The sequence below is a fragment of the Emys orbicularis genome, chromosome 6 (assembly GCF_028017835.1).
Source record: "Emys orbicularis isolate rEmyOrb1 chromosome 6, rEmyOrb1.hap1, whole genome shotgun sequence".
Taxonomy (NCBI): Eukaryota; Metazoa; Chordata; order Testudines; family Emydidae; genus Emys; species Emys orbicularis.
Genome location: NC_088688.1, coordinates 62,733,519 through 62,751,963, shown reverse-complemented (window position 1 = coordinate 62,751,963; position 18,445 = coordinate 62,733,519). Strand labels below are relative to the sequence as shown.

Below are 18,445 nucleotides of genomic sequence, written 5' to 3'. Positions count from 1 at the left end.
ACTCCTCCCGCCCCGCCAAAACTATATTTACATAAAAATGCAAGCAATCTGAACAGTAATTTGGTTTTCCCTGTGCTGTTAATATATTTGCGTTTCTCTCAGAGCTGTTTGGGAGTTTTCCATTGAAATGGTTTTCTCCTGGAAAATGCAGTTTCTGCAAACTCAAACTTTTCTACTGTGAAAAATTCAGTTTTGCTGAAATATTTTGATTTTCTGTTGGGAAAATCTAAATGAAATATTTCATTTTTGGTCAGCTTAACCCAAATTGGATTAATCAATGTTTTGTTGAACTGATCTGAAATCAAATGAAACTGCATTTCCCTTTCAGTGCATTGCTTAATGGAAGTTGTAGTTCTGACCCCCATTCTTAACTATGGGCTGGGCTCCTCAGAGGACGTATGTCTCCCATAATGCAGTGTGGATTTGCCTCTGAGCTGCATGATGCATTATGGGAGAAATGTGACTGGATGAAGTACAGGAAATGTAGTCTGGGCCAGGGAACCTGACCCATAGAGGAAGACTAGGAGCACCAGGTTCTCGTACTACAGTTCTCATGAGGCAATGTATCACTATGAGCAAATACAGTTTATTTATTGAACTAACTCAAAATGAAGCATTTTCGGTCAGTTCAATAAACCAAAATGAAACATTTTAGTTTCCAGAATATCAAAATGTTTCATTTCTTGATCAAGCATGTCAAAAAGAAACATTTGTGTTTCCTGATTAGAATTTCCTTTCCACAAAATTTTTTGAAATTTCAATTTTTCATCCTAATTTGGGATTAAAACAAATGTTGAAAAATTGGCATCTTCTACAGGAGGATATCGTAGGTGCCGGTTATAATAGGCCCGGGGAGACTAAGCCTCCCCTGCGGTGCAGCCGCTGACCCCTGCCTTTCAGAGCACAGATGCCTTGAGCGTCTGCACTCCGCCTCTTCCCGTCCCTGCTCCATCCCTTCCCCCAGGCTCCTACCACTCGCCCCTGGCTGCGTTCCTCCTCTCCTTCACCTCCCTCCCCCGTAAGGCCGTCCCCCCCCCCCCCCCCGCTTGGCATGACCCTCCTCCTGCTAAGTAGCAAGCAGCTATTAGGTGTACCTGGGGGCAGCGAATGCTTCCCCCCCCCCCCCCCCCGCCTTCCAAGTTTTTGTACTTGTTCAAGTCAGCCGGGAGGAGTGCTCGAGGGAGGGGTGGAGAGCGCGAGCCTTGTGGAGGATGGGGGTGGAGGAGAGGAGGGACTTGGCCAGCAGCAGGCAGGGAGACCTAAGGGAGGGGGCGGAGCAGAGGTGGAGAGTGGATGGGGTCTCGGGAGAGAAGGCTGAATGGGCCTGGGGTCTCAGGGCGGAGCCCCCAGTCTGTGGGAGCTTCCAGCGCTCAGGATAGCCTCCCCAAATACGAGAGGAGGATATTCTGAATTTTGCTCCAATCTGCTCTTAGTTTGGTTAAATGGCTAGTCATTTTCTTTTCTCCATATATTCACTTTCTAGTCCACGTCCCTCTCAGGTCATCCACAGTGCATCAATGCTTCATTTTTCAAACATTACAGAGGAATAGAAAAACTTGATACCACTAAAATCTTTTATGTTACCTTAAGGTTTTCTTCCTGGGAAGATTTTGAAGAGGAGCATGGCAAAGGGAGAGAATTTGGCTATGCAAGTCTTCACAGAGAACTTGAGCCATTTCTGTTACGGAGGGTTAAGAAAGACGTAGAAAAATCTCTACCTGCCAAGGTTGAACAGATTTTGAGAATGGAGATGAGTGCATTGCAGAAGCAATATTACAAGTAAGTGGGCTACCATGAAATAGCCAAAAAAATCCAACAAAAAACCAAACACATCCACCTCCTGTATAAGTGTGATTGCCATATTTTATTGAGTCTTTGCATGATGCTAACTGCTAAACATATTTTTCAGCATGTAATAAAGTCTTGTAAAAACCGCTTAGGTAAAATCCTGGTCTTATTCAAGTCTGTGATTTTTGTCATTGACTTGAATGGATCCTGGATTTCACCTTCAGTATGTGCACTCTGCTTTTCAGATTTGTTTTAGTGGAATTCATATTAATTTAATTCCTTTCAATCAGTTTGCCTTATATGGGATACTTGTGAGTTTTATGTTTGGAGCTTCATTCTTTTCATGCAGTTACTGCATATTTTAATAGCTGCCTGCCACCTTTTGTTTCCTCTTTGCTCCTTCCCTCCACCCCCTAAAAAAATCTGGTTAAGAATTACACTACATATTCTCTATCATAGGTGGATTTTAACCAGGAATTACAAAGCCCTGAGTAAAGGTTCAAAGGGCAGTACCTCAGGCTTTTTGAACATCATGATGGAACTCAAGAAGTGTTGTAACCATTGCTACCTCATTAAACCACCAGATGATAATGAATTCTATAATAAACAAGAGGCCTTACAGGTAAAAACACTTTTTTTAAATAAAATTGTTCTCTTAGTTCTGAAATAAGTGGTTTATACAGTATTTAGCTATTTATCAGATGTCTTATTGAAGTATACTGTGTAAAGACTTGAACTTGATGTGCATTTTGTATTATAGATATGTAACACTGCTCTACAGCCAAAATGCTTCTGAAATAAATGTAGTCAAACTTTACTAATTCTGGGTCACTGAGAACGAAAATGATGCTTAAAATTGTTGATTGGCTCTAGTTTTCAAGATATGCTATTGGGTCAGTATATACGACCCTTGACTTGGGAATGGCGGAGGATAAGTGAGTTATAAAGGGAAGGGATCTCAATTTAAACCAGAAATGACTAAAATACATCTTTGACTGGATCTATGAATAAATCTATGACTGGGTTTGGACAGTACTTGCTTTTTAGGCAAAACAATGAACGATGCAATCTGAAGCTGGTATTGCGTCATACATGATATGAATTGCATCATGTTATTCCTAGAAGTCATGGATGATGCAATCATAACGAAGCTTACATCACTCTGCTGAACAAATTGCCCTATATCAGCTCTAGAAATCATACAGTGTCGTGCTCTCTTCTTTGTCAGTGTTTGATTTTGCAAAGGGACACATTTCTGTTTAGCCAAAGTGATCAGAGATACCTCGTACTTGTGTGAACAGTGCAGATAACTTCTGCTATGTTTGTGGTGAAGTGACTTTTGCATCACAAAAGCGCAGTATAACCACTATGGTTAAGAAAGCCTATCACCTTTATTTTGGCTGCAAAATTGGAGATCAGCTCAAGAGGTGGGCCCCATACATATGCTGCAACACTTGTGCAACAAATCTTCGCCAGTGGTTGAACAGGAAAAGGAAATCTATGCCTTTTGCAGTGCCAATGATTTGGAGAGAGCCAACAGATCATACCAGCAATTGTTACTTCTGCATGGTGCCTCCAGTTGGGAAAGGTGTGTCAAAGAAGAAAAAGTGGACTGTGCATTATCCAAACATTCCATCAGCTATACGCCCAGTACCCCATGGAGAAGGACTGCCGGTTCCTGATGCACCACAATCACTCTCACTTGAGTCAGACGAGGAAGCGGATGAAACTTCTGGTCCTGAACCATCAGTGTCACAGGACCCACATTTTCTCCCATCCTCCTCCTCTGAACCACACCTCATAACACAAAGTGAACTGAATGACCTTGTCAGGGATTTGGAACTACCCAAGAGTAAGGCAGAGCTGTTGGGCTCCAGACTACAGCAGTGGAATCTCCTGGCAGGTGATGTTCGGGTTTCCATGTTCCGTGACCGTCAAAAGGATCTTGTCCCATTCTTCTTCATGGAAGGTGATCTTGTAGCCTGCAACAACATCGATGGTGTGATGGCAGCCCTCAATATCGTTCACGATCCAGATGAGTGGAGACTGTTCATTGATTCATCGAAGACGAGTCTTAAAGCTGTTTTACTGCATAATGGCAATGTTTTGCCATCAATTCCAGTTGGTCATGCAGTCCATATGAAGGAAACCTATGACAACATGAAACAACTTTTGAGGTGCATAAACTATGACCAACATCAGTGGCAGCTTTGTGGCGATTTGAAGGTTGTTGCTCTCTTGCTTGGTCTGCAGACTGGATACACAAAGTACTGCTGTTTTCTCTGCAAATGGGATAGTCGTGCAAGAGATTCCCACTACATCAAGAAAGATTGGCCACTCCGACAGTCATTGGAGCCTGGGAGGAAAAGTGTTCAGCATCCACCACTTGTTGAATCAAGGAAGATTTTGTTACCACCCTTACACATCAAGCTGGGTCTGATGAAGAACTTTGTCAAGGCCATTGACAAAACACAAGCAGCTTTCAAGTACCTCCGTGGAAAATTTCCAAGGTTAAGTGAAGCTAAGATAAAGGAAGGTGTCTTTGTTGGTCCTCAGATTCGTGAACTTCTTCGAGATGATGCATTTGACCAAGACGGCATGGAAAGCCTTCCAGTTAGTGGCAATAAATTTTCTCGGAAACAACAAGGCAGACAACTACAGGTTGTTGGTGGAAAACCTCCTCAAGGCATACAAAAGCCTTGGTTGCAACATGTCACTAAAGATACATTTTTTGCACTCTCATTTAGATTTATTTCCACCGAACTGCGGAGCAGTGAGCGACGAGCACGGCGAGCGATTTCACCAGGACATTGCAACAATGGAGAAACGCTATCAGGGCAAATGGAGCCCATCAATGCTTGCAGACTATTGCTGGACAGTGACAAGAGATGCTCCATTTAATGAATACAAGAGACAAGCCAAGAAGCGCCGAGTAGACACTGAATAGGACTAAACTATGTACAGAATAGTTTTTTGCCTTTTGTTTCATAATAAATTTTATTTATATAACCCTTTTGCTGATTTTTAAAGTGTTACATAAACAGGACAGGTGAAATATTATCATGTAAAGCAACCATAAACACATGAAAAGACCTAGGTTTACAATTTATGATTAAAACTCTACTATCTACACAATATACATAGACATAAAATGTAAAAACTTAAATATCTTAGAAACAGTAGCCAATCAGTTGTTTTAATTGTCATATTTGAATTCAGCACATCAAAATACATAATAAATAGCACATTTTATCGCTGAAGCAGACGACTTCTCAAAAATTGTAGACCAGTGTAATTGAATAGATTTTGTGTCGTAGTTGTGATGTTTCCTTTATTTCTGAATAAAAATAGAGCTGATTTGATTAAATTAAAAGGGAAGTGGTGTATTGGGTTGAGAATTTGGGACTGTGTTTTGAACCAAAGCAAAACTTGACAGATTTTAAATCAATCTGAAATAGAACAAATGAAAAGACCAAGATATGTCTGTAATGACTGCTTTCTAATGCCGTATAAGTATAAACCTATGTGAATTTGTAGCCAAGTAGACCATAGAATAACCAATGACAAATATAGCATTCTAAACAATTAATACAGTACACCCTTGCTATAACGAACCCCTGGAGATCCAAGCCATTTGGTTGTTCTACCCAGGGGTTCGTTAAAGGGAAAGAGTCCTGCTGTGGGGATGAGGGTTGTGGCTGACACCTCAAGCCCCGCAGCGGAGCTGACAGCTCCTCCGGCCCCATGGCTAAGGCAGACAGCTCCTCCAACCCCTGGGCTGTGTCTGAGGCAGACAGCTCCTCTGGCTGCAGGGCCTCAGGAGGACTCTGCCACGTGGCCAGAGGAGTTTTTGCCACAGCCCCGGGGCCGGAGGAGCTGTCAGCCCTCCACAGCAGTCCCAGGGCTTGAGGTGGGATCCATGGACCAGGTTCGCTATAGCCCAAGGTTTGCTATTGTTATAGCAAGGGTGTACTGTAGTGACAGAAGTAGCGGCCTTTTTTGTATGTTTCTGAAGCTCAGAGAGGAAAAATTATTCATTGGATCTTTTCTCATTTTAAATGTTTTTCCCTGCAGAAGTACTGAATTCTGCAGTGTAAATCGTACATAAATTATTTGTCATATTTGTCAGAGATACTGCTTCATTCATCGTTTTAGTAGATGCATATTCGAAGTGATAGCTTCCCTGTTCCAGTTTAATAAGATGAGTTAGCATTAGTGAAAAACTGTAAATGATGTGCAATTTCCATCTTAATTTTACCTTAGGATATTTCTTATGCCCGGATGATACAGACACTTACACTTGTGCTTAAGTGTATGCAGCTGAGTAGTCCCATTGATTTCAGTGAAGCTGCTCGCATGCTTATAGTTAAGCATGTATGAAAATTTTTACAGGATTAAGACCTCAGCTGATCATACCCATGTGTAAGGTGCCATTTTCACTGTATAAATATTAATTTCTAATGAATGCATCTTTACTAAGTACAGAAGATAATGGTGGTCAACTCAATGTGCTACTGTACCTAGGGGACAACACACTTTTTGCAGGAACTCAGGAATACCCCACATACCCTCAGGCCAGTAAACTAAAATTTAAACAAATCCAACTAGTTATAGCATAGATTTTTTTTATTTTTTATTTTTTTGTAAAGGGAATGAAAGGTTTGGATGTGAGGAGAGAGGGGAAAGAGAAAGTGTGGGAGGAAAAATATTAGATTGTTTTACTTTTAAGGCACTTACTTTTATAATGTTTCAAGTTTCACCATGATATTGTTTCACTTTTAAGGCATTACATTGTTTTACTTTTGTTTTACCTTTAAGGCACTGTGGCTACATCTACACTACAGGGGGGGGGGGGGGTCGATTTAAGATACGCAAATTCAGCTACGCGAATAGCGTAGCTGAATTCGACGTATCGCAGCCGACTTACCCCGCTGTGAGGACGGCGGCAAAATCGACTTCCCGTCGACGGCTCTTACTCCCACCTTCGCTGGTGGAGTAAGAGCGTCGATTCGGGGATCGATTGTCGCGTCCTGACGGGACGCGATAAATCGATCCCCGAGAGGTCGATTTCTACCCGCCGATTCCGGCGGGTAGTGTAGACCAGGCCTCAGATACCATAGTGATGTTCTGAAATACCCAGATAACCTCCCCGTTACCTGAACATCACCTAGGGTAGTAACATATTCCTATAGCAACTGTATTTAGCTACAAAGGTAACTCTGTATAGTCAAGATCTTTTAGTTTTGGTTTTTATTTTATTTAAAATTTCCCAGAAAAATATCAGTATTTATTATAAAAAATTAAAAACTGGCGAAAATTGGTACCAAATGTTGATTTCCCAGTTTTCTGGATAAATAATGGGCTTAATATCAGGGGACAGGAAGGCAGAAAAAATGCAACAAATAGAGTAAAAATAAGAGTATTGAAAGGAAAAACAGTCTAATGCAGTGGTTGTTTATTTAATGAAGTGTATTTAGCTTCATAATACAATATTAGTGTACATACTTCTTCCTGAAAAGAGAGGAATCTTGGTACTCCTGGGGTCAGGTCAGATCAGATTACCAACGCTGCATCTCTCCTTCCGTAGCAGGGAGACAAGTCCAGAGAATTCCAGCACTACTTTTCTTTAGGACTCAAGCACTGACATATATATATACACACACACACATCCCATTTGTGTTTATATGTGTATATGACACTATGCTGCCTTATTTTAACAGACAGCCTCACATTTACACTTAAGTTAATATTAACATACGCACATCTACCTAATGTAATATATTGGATTTTCTTAACATAATCAATATTTTAATGTACTTGAGTGGTCCAAAATTCAGGTGAAAATTGTTTACAAAAGAAGAATAGCCTTTGTAAAACATGGGGATTTTTTTGATAAAAATTAGTTTAAAAAAATATAAAAATTAAAGGGACCTTATGTATAGTATACCGAGGTGAATGAGTTCCTTAGTTGGAAGTTCCAGTGAAGTTTTATATTAAAATAGCACGAACATTCTTCTGACTGCTGCTACTGACTAGGACAGCCCAGCAAATTATATTTTGGAGAGTGAGGAGTCATTTTAGATTAAATGTTTAAAGTATCAAGAAGTTGCAAGTATATGTATGATGTGAAGGGTCTCATCAGCTGCCTAGCAACCCTGGCTCTCACTGCACACCTTTGCCTGATTTAGGTAGGCTAAATTCATACTGTCCTCCTGTTATACTGGGTGGAATTGAATATAATATCCTGATTATTTTGTTCACTAATTATTCAACTTTTGATTCATGCACATGGTACACTGTCTACAATATAATAAAAAAGTATTCTTCTGATCACAGAATACTAATTTATGTGGATTCATTTTGTAATAAAGACTTTTAATATTCCTGCAGCATTTAATCCGTAGCAGCGGGAAACTAATCCTTCTTGACAAGCTACTTATTCGCCTAAGGGAGCGTGGCAACAGAGTTCTTATTTTCTCTCAGATGGTGAGGATGCTGGACATCCTAGCAGAATATTTGAAGTATCGTCAGTTCCCCTTTCAGGTAAGAGTTTATTCTTGTTTTTGTACTGGCCTAAGGAGTCTACATTCTCTTTTAGCATTTAATGTCTTAACGTCACCTTTATTTAACAGAAAATGCCTTGCCAAATGATCTTTACAATTTTACTTAAGAAAAATTAATCAGTGTTATATATCCTTCTTGAAGACTGAACTTATGAACAGAAGACTAAGACTAGTGATATAGCCTAAAACTTATTTTGAAACAGCATTGCTGGATTTAGGGGGAACATGAGGTGGGGTGTGAGATTTCAAGTTACTGTATTTTTTTATGGCTGTACTTTTGTCAGTTCAGAATTCAAATTTACTGTAATTAGTGGTACATTGTAAGGACTAACCTTTATGTAGACTTGTATTTTAACTGGAGTGTTCAACCTTTCTAGAGACTAGATGGATCAATAAAAGGGGAATTGAGGAAGCAAGCACTGGATCATTTTAACGCAGAAGGATCAGAGGTAGGCTACTGTGTGTTTTCATTTATGGAATTTACTGTGTCTTTTTCTATTATTTATATTTTGTTTCTTGCTATTTAATAATTATGATAAAAACCATTACAGTAAAAGCCAAGATTTTAGGGCTTAAAACCAAGGAAATTTAGCACTAAGATTGAAATGTTTCAGAGTAGTAGCCGTGTTAGTCTGTATCCGTAAAAAGAACAGGAGTACTTGTGGCACCTTAGAGACTAACAAATTTATTAGAGCATAAGCTTTCGTGGGCTACAACCCACTTCTTCGGATGCATGTCATTGAATGGCAGACCTGCGGGTGGCTATCTTACAACAGAAAAACTTCAAAAACAGACTCCAACGAGAGACTGCTGAGCTGGAATTGGTATGCAAACTAGACACAATCAACTCAGGATTGAATAAGGACTGGGAATGGCTGAGCCATTACAAACATTGAATCTATCTCCCCTTGTAAGTATTCTCACACTTCTTATCAAACTGTCTGTACTGAGCTATCTTGATTATCACTTCAAAAGTTTTTTTCTCTTACTTAATTGGCCTCTCAGAGTTGGTAAGACAACTCCCACCTGTTCATGCTCTCTGTATGTGTGTATATATATCTCCTCAATATATGTTTCACTCTATATGCATCCGAAGAAGTGGGTTGTAGCCCACAAAAGCTTATGCTCTAATAAATTTGTTAGTCTCTAAGGTGCCACAAGTACTCCTAAGATTGAAATGTCATCCTTATCTATCTGGAACATAATGTTTACAACTTTTAATAAATCTTCTAAGTAAAACTTATTATTGGAAACATTGACAAAACAATTCATTATAGTGTATTGGCCATATCATAATAGCTCACCCTTCTCCAGCACCTTCCATCCAAATATCAAAACACTTAACAAACATAAAGAGTTAAACCTCACGTGTGTGGGGTATGACTTCTAGTTCTGTGCTTTTGCAACAAGACTATGCATCTTCTTTTATAAAATATGATCCTGATTACTTGTGTAAAATAATACTTTCTTCAGCCTTAAGAAAAGTATATACTTTTAGACTAGATCTGAATGATATTAGTTGGATTATCCTTTTGTTATATAACAAAACACTATAAAGTGATTCTTATAAAAATAGGATTTTTCTTACATTGAATAGAGTTTATTTCCTTTATTGGATTTTGCTGTGTACATAACAATTCAATGTGTGGAGTAAAGTTCTGTACTTGGGAAGCTGTTTCCCCTCACCTCACAAAGGAACCAACAATTTGTCCAGAAAAGTCTATTGCAATATTGTTCTAATTAGATTTCTAGGCATGTAGCTAAAAATTCATTTGTTAAAAACAATTTGGATCATGAATCTTCTACTGTTTCACATCCGTTTGTGTATACATAAAGTGCCCATGATCATATTATTTAGGTTTAAATGAGACCTACAACTAATTTTATCCAAATGGTCACAAATACTCCGCTTCATAGTTTAACCATTTCACTTATTCTTTCTACTGGTGTCTACCTTCTAGAATTCTGGCTCCTTTTGTCATCCAACATTAGGAAATAACCTGCACCAAGAGATGAGTCATCTAAATTTAGAAGACAGGTTCATCCTTACCTTTTGCAATAGGGAGTCCCACATTCTTGGGACTTCGATCAGCATGAAAATCTACCTTAACATTTACTTTAAAAAAATACACTTGAGATCAGTACTTATTAGTTATTAATTATATTGCGGTAGCAGCAGGAACAAGCTCCAGTTATGGACCCAGGATCCTACTATACTAAGCATTGTACAAATACACAATCTAAAAGATGGTTCTGCCCCAAAGAGTTTACACAATCCAAATTCATTTAAGTTCAGATTGATTTTTGGCTGGATTTTGACATTGTATTTATGATGCATTTCTTTTTTTTCTCTACTTTCAGGATTTCTGCTTTTTACTGTCTACGAGAGCTGGAGGGCTAGGTATAAACTTGGCATCTGCTGACACCGTAGTTATATTTGATTCTGACTGGAACCCACAGAATGATCTGCAGGCACAGGCTAGAGCTCATAGGATTGGCCAAAAGAAACAGGTATGTATTTCAGCTTTAAGCCCCAAACCTGCAATGGGGTTCTGTCAGTTGCAGGATTGGAGGCCAAAGTCTGTGTACATTTTTAGAGCAATAAATATTGGGTTCATAGATAACTCTCAATATAATGTGTTTGTATATTTTTGTGTATAATACATATAAAATCTGTGTAAGTAAGATGCTGACTTTAATAACAATAACCATGTTAGTTGCTAAAGAATTTTCATTTTGTAAAATACACATTAGAACAACTAGAGAGACAAGGTGGGTGAGGTAATATCTTTTTTTGGACCAACTTCTGTTGGTGGAGAGATGAGCTTTCTTTGTCTTTCTAATATCTTGGGACCGACTTGGCTACAACAGCATAACATTAGAATACAACAGCATACATTAGAACAATAACAGATCTATTGAGAAAATAATTGTGTAAACAATTTTTTTTAGTTAATGCTCATTGTCACACTAGTAAATTTGTAATAGTACATTCATACTGCTGTGCTCCCTAAATCAAATATAATGTGAAATTTCTGCCTTGCAAGAGCTTAACTGAGCCTTATATTGACTAAAATAGGACTTTTTCATTGAGCAGCTGGAACTTGCTCCTTCATGTCAATGAATACCAGATGACAGCTGCAAGTAGTATGGAGGAAGCTGTGGGTCTGCCACAAGTGTAGTATGATTTAAGCATGAATTGTTCATGGATGTCATTCTGGAAGATAGCTGAATCTATGTGCCTCATCACTGGAGTTTGATTAAAAGTTCTGGAATTACACTATTTAGGAAACTGCTTATGAAGAGACTTGAGTGAAAGAGCTGACTCAGTCTCTAAACTGAATTTAAATCTGGAAACACAGATCAACAACAATCAGGATATTGAAAACAAAGATTTGATATCTTTATTTTTTCTTCCCCTTTTTGCATAAGTTTTTTGTTAGTCTTAGATTAATTTAAATGTAGTTTTAATGTGTAACTTCCAAATGTTTGTCAAGTTTTTTTGTTTTTGTGCATAGGTTAATATTTATCGGCTAGTCACAAAGGGATCAGTAGAGGAAGAAATTCTTGAAAGAGCCAAGAAGAAGATGGTATTAGATCATTTAGTAATTCAGAGAATGGACACTACAGGGAAGACTGTACTCCACACAGGTGCCACTCCTTCAAGGTATATTGATACACAATCCAGAAAGAGTGATAACTTTTTAATATATTGACATCTAATTAAAATAATTTTACTTTTTTAGATGTGGAGTGAGGAAGTATATCTAGTGAACTTGTATATGTAAAATTTAAAGAATTCTTAATTCTGATTCAAAATTACTTTTGCTACCTTCAAAAACCTTTTTTTCATATTGCATGTTAGATGCAACTTTTTCTAACAATGCACTGAGAAGAAAACTGGCTTGAATCATGATGAAGAATTTTGTCTCACTAATATAAAGTTAAGGTGTTTTCTGTAAATAGTAGACAATGAAATTTAATTTCCTGTATTTTCAGCTCTACTCCTTTTAATAAGGAAGAGTTGTCGGCAATTTTGAAGTTTGGTGCTGAGGAACTTTTTAAGGAACCTGAAGGAGAAGAGCAGGAGCCGCAGGTAAGCAGGGCTAACTTTCTACATATGCTGGACACATCAATCTAATCTTGTTTTCAGTCTTTTAATGGTAACAAGAAATGTTATTTTTTCAGGAAATGGATATAGATGAAATCTTGAAGAGGGCTGAAACACGGGAAAATGAGCCAGGTCCATTAACTGTAGGAGATGAGTTGCTTTCCCAGTTTAAGGTACTGCTCTCTATTTATTTCTGTTAGTGGCAGTTTCCTTTACAATATTTGTTAATTTACAGAAATACCTGAAATAGCCATCTTATCTTTATTCATATGTAACAACTGTATCAAATTAAGGAAATTCACTAAACTTTTTTTCACAAATCTCTTTTCACATGCACATGGTGGTTGTCTCCAACATGAGGTTTTTAAAAAAACCTAAACTTGACTTACTTAATGTCTTACTGATCAGGCAAAATAATTCACCTGCTGTCCGTTCAGTTGCAACTTTACTGTGATATCTATAAACTATTCATGTCAAGATTGGCATATACATCTAACATTATTTAAAAAGGGTGTCGGGGTAGTGTTCAGGTCTAAGCTCTTTCATACTAGTGGGAGCTGGTCGCAGCCTCTAAATTTAGGTTGCTTAATGCATTCATTTTTAAAAGCTTCTTGTGATGGTTTGGAGAAGCTTTAACACCTTCATTGCTTGCAGCAAGCCTTTGAAGTTTGGCATGGAGAAAGCCCTTGGGCTAGAGAAGTGTCTTTTCTTTGTTGAAATTCCACTCCGGTTTAGCTGAATTATAAACAGTTAAAATAACCATTTGCCAGTCTTGGTTGCGTTCCTGAGGAAAATTTTGGCAGTGTGTCAAAATAATTCCTAAGGAAAAAGCTCCATCAAAATGGAGTTAGGCTTGAGAGAATATATCTGTAGTTTAAGGGTACAAAACATTACAGGGATGTTGTAATTATCCCCAAATCAAGCATTAGAAGGCTAAAAAATACAGAGTCACACTTTAAACAAAGTTCAAATATATTAAGATAAGAAACGTACAATTAGGCACCAAAACAACCTTAACTCTGCCTTGTAGTGATACCATGAAATGACCAAATGACTATGATTAAGGCTGAGATTTTGTCATGCATATTTTTAGTAAAAGTCACAGAAATATCACAGCAATAAAGAAAAATTCACGGAAGCCCGTGACCTATCCGTGACTTTTACTAAAAATATGCATGACAAAATGGGGAGCTGCAAGTTCCCCACACCACCCAGGGGTGCCTGGCTCGGAGCTGCAAGGTCCCCACACCAGTAGTGGCTCCAAGCTTAGGGCACCCCCACCACCTGTGGTGGCTCTGGCTTGGAGCTCCCGAGCACCCCCGCCGCCCACAGCAGCTTCGTGCTCCGGGGCACCACCACTGCCCGCAGTGGTCAGGAGCTGCGGGAGGGTCCACGGTGGCGGGGAGCTGCGAAGCAACCCCACTGCTCGCAATGGCTGGGAGCACCTGATGCCCTCTGTGGCTGAGAGCTCGGGCCCCGCAGTTCCCAGCCGCAAGGGGTGGTGGGGACCCTACAGCTCCTAGGCGCTGGGGGCTCAAGTCACAGAGGTCTCTGGAAGTCATGGATTCTGTGACCTCCATGACAGTCGTAGCCCTAACGATGATTAAGGCATTTTAATGTTTGTACTCCATATTTTTTTCATACCCACCCCACCACCACGCAGTGTCACTACAAGGCAAGGTGTTGTGTGTCATGCATGCACATGTGAAAAAAGAGTGCATAATGTATACATTATACCTAGGCATAATTGCAGTGAGTTGTAAATATAAAAGTATGTGTATGCTGTCATGAATATATGAACCATATTTTCCTAATATTATAGTTTGTGATGGTGCAGAAGTAGATTCCTCTACTCTTATTGGCTTTTAAATGTGTTCTGCTTTACAAGGTGGCCAATTTTTCAAATATGGATGAAGATGACATTGGGTTGGAGCCTGAACGAAATTCAAGAAACTGGGAAGAAATCATTCCAGAGCTCCAAAGGCGAAGATTAGAAGAGGAGGAAAGACAGAAGGAGCTTGAAGAAATTTATATGCTTCCAAGAATGCGAAACTGTGCAAAACAGGTATCTTTGAGTTATGACAAACTTTTCTTCACTTCTCTTTCCTTTTTTTTTTTTTTTTTTTAATTACAGTGTATTTTAGATAAACTGAGAAACATTTTATTATTAATTTTGGTTATGTAACTTTATGTGACTTATTCCTTTTCAAAATTCCAGATTAGCTTCAATGGAAGTGAAGGGAGGCGTAGTAGGAACAGAAGATACTCTGGTTCTGATAGTGATTCTATCTCTGAAAGAAAACGACCCAAAAAACGAGGAAGACCACGCACTATTCCACGAGAGAATATTAAAGGATTTAGTGATGCAGAGATTAGGCGGTAAGATGGGGGGGGGAAACTGCTTGTTTATAGTTGTGAAATGAAATTTCATCAGATTATACTTTAACACTATGTAACAAAGTCAATTTTTACTGAATTTGGATTAAGAATTTTTATTGTAGGCATTTGGGTGTTCTCCTTTAAGTACTTATATGGTGCTGACATAATGGACTATTAATACGTACACAATGAGATCCCATTTTAATATGGTATAATATTAAGTTGAGTATGATGCCTGATTGACTTGTTTCATAGTATGTACAGCTCCTAATTCCTGCATTCTCCCGACACTGCACTTTCAAAAAGCAGTTGTTACAATGGTGAGAAAATTTTATAAAATATGTATGCGTAGGCTAAATATTTTCTTTTTCATAGTTATTTATATAAAACCGTGGATGGAGAAAGAGCCTGCAAATTTTTGTGGGAAGACCTACAAGAAGTTGAGTGGGTTTTGTTTTGAATTTCTCACCATTTGTAATTGAATTCCTGTGACATGATGCTTAAAGTTTTTAAAACCATAAGAAATCACTTAAGCTAAGGGATCTTTTGACATGATCCCTTCAAATAGTTGGGTCGGGAAACAATGTTTGGCATGAGGGAGAATAATAATTACTTTTTTTAATCTTACCTTTTCAGCATTTCGTAAAATGCTGATTTGTTTCTATAATTTAAGTATTTAAATTTATCTCTATTAAACGACTGTAACACTTGAAGAATATTTTGGGTTATAAACATAATTTTAAACTTTAAGATCCTCATTCTCTCTCCATTTCATCTAGCAACATTAATGGATTGCTGCATTTTTTTCAAGGGTGCTTTTGTGACTACAGTAGTAACTCGGATTCTGATCATGTGTGAAAAGGAAATTAAGCTGCTTTGTTTCCCCTCTTTAACCCAGATGTTTCATATTTCTTAATAATCTACCATCCACATGTGATTCTTTTAATTGCAATAATATTCCTTCTCCTTTCTGCCATGTATCTTAAATCCTAATTGAAATAATCTGTCTTGAATCATTACTCCTTCTTAACTACACGAGGAATAATATCTCTGAATTCACTATTTACTGTAAATCCACATTTGATCTTATGACTAAACTCATCTAGTTGCTTTGAATATCTGTTGTCTTGTGAAACTAATAAAGTAATTTCTGAAATAAATTGTAGCTTCTATTGTTTTATTTATATTATCTAGTAAACTTAATGAAGCACTTGTTTTTAAATGTGGATTATTTAAATGTGGATTATCTTGATTCATTAAACTGCCCTAGTGATTTTTCTTTTTAGCATTATCCATATAACTTGGTTTTTATATTGCAATAAGCATATTATTCACTGTAGTTTTTAAACCATGATTAGTTAAGCTTACACTTAAACAGTGCAATTATTTTCTGTTGTTAGGTTTATCAAGAGTTACAAGAAATTTGGTGGCCCTCTGGAAAGGTAAACCTATTTGATTATAGTTACATAGCAATTTGGAATTTTATAATATTAAACATCAAAACGATATACCAAGAGTCCATATCTTGAAAAGAGAGCACTGTGCTAGTCCGTTACCTTAATAATAATAATAATAAATTATCTGCATATTGTTTATTTTTCTTTTTTCATATGTACTGAATGCCAAAAGGACACCTCAGGTCATTTAATCTGATCCTTTGCATTTTGCAGGACTATTCACTATGTCCTTCCTAGTACAGTGTTAAGTCATCTTCAGTGATGGCTATTCGGCCACCTCATTTTGTAAGCTATCATAAAGTCTGTTCAATGCCTGTTGAAGTTTATGAAAAGACTCACAATGGTCAGGCCCCAGTTGCCCAGTTAGTGTTACTGTTAAGTATGTTTTTCTGTCAGTCCTCATTTTTCTTCTTAAACTGTGTTACTCTGCATTATGTGAGCAATTCATCTCTTTCTTTCTGTCCTTCTTTCTATAGACGGTGGGATCATGTTACCAACCATTGTCGATGTGGGTGTGTCTGTCTCAAACACACACCATGTACACACTCCAATACTGTATAAGTAAAATTAGCTCCCTTGTTGTTCCTGTTTGTCTTGTTTTCTGATCTCTAGATCACTTTTATTGACATTTTTACAATTTCTCTAGTTTTTCTATAGCATTTCTAAACTGTATTGATCAGAACTGCACACAACATACCAGATGTGCATGCAGTAGGATGAATGCAGACTGACATTACCTCTCTAGTTTCATATTTTGAAGGAGTCATTAACAAAGTGTCAAAGCTTCAGAGGTGTAAGAAGAACTTGTGTTTTATTACAGGCTAGATGCTATAGCTAGAGATGCTGAATTAGTTGATAAATCTGAGACAGACCTTAGGCGATTGGGGGAACTGGTACACAATGGATGCATTAAGGCTTTAAAGGACAATTCCTCTGGACAAGAAAGAGCAGGTACAGTATGTTTGAGCAATACAAGATGAAATAAAAAGGACTTATCAAGCATAAGTTACATAAAGCAGTTAAATATGATATCAGAGTTATTAATCTGAGTCTAACTATTGCAGATACACTAGAAACATCAAATAGGTGGATTAGGCAATGAATACCAGTGTGTGTAAGGTTTTTTTCTGGGTGAATTATAAGGGTAGACAGTACATTTTCACTTTATTCAAAAGTTTAAATTAAATCTGGGTACCAATAATTGGCAATACTTGAGATTCTGGGGGTTGATTGGAGTTTTGTTTAACCAAAGTTAATTTGAGTAGATGAATAAAATGTTAAGGTGTACCACTGCATGACGGACATTTAAAATAAAAATCTGGTTTATTTTTTCTTTAAACTTGCCAGTAGATAAAATAGACTTTCATTTATCCATTGTATGTACAAGATATGTTACATTGTTATGGTTCTTAATTCAAGGGGGCAGACTTGGAAAAGTTAAAGGCCCAACATTCCGAATATCAGGAGTACAAGTGAATGCAAAGCTAGTCATCTCTCATGAGGAAGAGTTGGCACCATTGCACAAGTCTATTCCTTCAGATCCAGAAGAAAGGAAACGGTGAGTAGTAATAATTGTTTTTAATATGAAAAATAAGCTATTTTCTGTTAACTTATTATATTTAATGCCTTTATATACTGATCTATGCAAACATTTTTAGCACCTGGGCCTAATTAAAGCAATCTGGATTTTAGGCATACAGGGACCTGAGGGGGGCTCCCCTGTGGTTCCTTGTCCTCTGTTTAGAATGGTGGTGGAGAGTTCCCTTCTTTTCCCTTCCAGGAGTGACAACAGGGGGCCCCTCTCTTTCCCTCCTCCCTCTCCCATCACTGAAGAAGCATGGGGTATGGCAATACTTACCCTGGCTACTGGAGTGTATCTACTTGGATGGCTGAGATGGGCACTTATCTCTAGCCACATGCTGAAGCTTCTTCTCGGGTGGTAATGGCCGGGCCTCCCAAAGCATGTGGCTTTTGGGTTAACTCATTGAGATTCACACCTCTTGTAGCTATTGTTTTAGCCTGTCTGCAGACACTGCATTGGTTATACTTAGGTCACATTTTCAAGCTTTTATTCACAGCTATCTGAAGTTAGAAACTTTTTAAAATGAGTCCTGAGAATGTAATAAGTCACATGACTCCAGGAACGA

General features: G+C 38.0%; 1 protein-coding gene across 1 annotated transcript in view; it reads left to right on the top strand.

Annotated features, from left to right (window-relative positions):
• CHD1 (chromodomain helicase DNA binding protein 1) overlaps nt 1–18,445 on the top strand; it is an 84,925-nt gene that overhangs the window by 51,793 nt on the left and 14,687 nt on the right. The window contains exons 16-28 of the mRNA XM_065406973.1: nt 1,591–1,779; nt 2,248–2,410; nt 8,179–8,331; nt 8,729–8,800; nt 10,713–10,862; nt 11,870–12,018; nt 12,351–12,447; nt 12,540–12,635; nt 14,351–14,527; nt 14,681–14,841; nt 16,242–16,283; nt 17,119–17,249; nt 17,718–17,856. Coding sequence (XP_065263045.1) covers nt 1,591–1,779; nt 2,248–2,410; nt 8,179–8,331; nt 8,729–8,800; nt 10,713–10,862; nt 11,870–12,018; nt 12,351–12,447; nt 12,540–12,635; nt 14,351–14,527; nt 14,681–14,841; nt 16,242–16,283; nt 17,119–17,249; nt 17,718–17,856 — 1,719 coding nt within the window. The remainder of the gene's footprint in view (nt 1–1,590; nt 1,780–2,247; nt 2,411–8,178; nt 8,332–8,728; nt 8,801–10,712; nt 10,863–11,869; nt 12,019–12,350; nt 12,448–12,539; nt 12,636–14,350; nt 14,528–14,680; nt 14,842–16,241; nt 16,284–17,118; nt 17,250–17,717; nt 17,857–18,445) is intronic.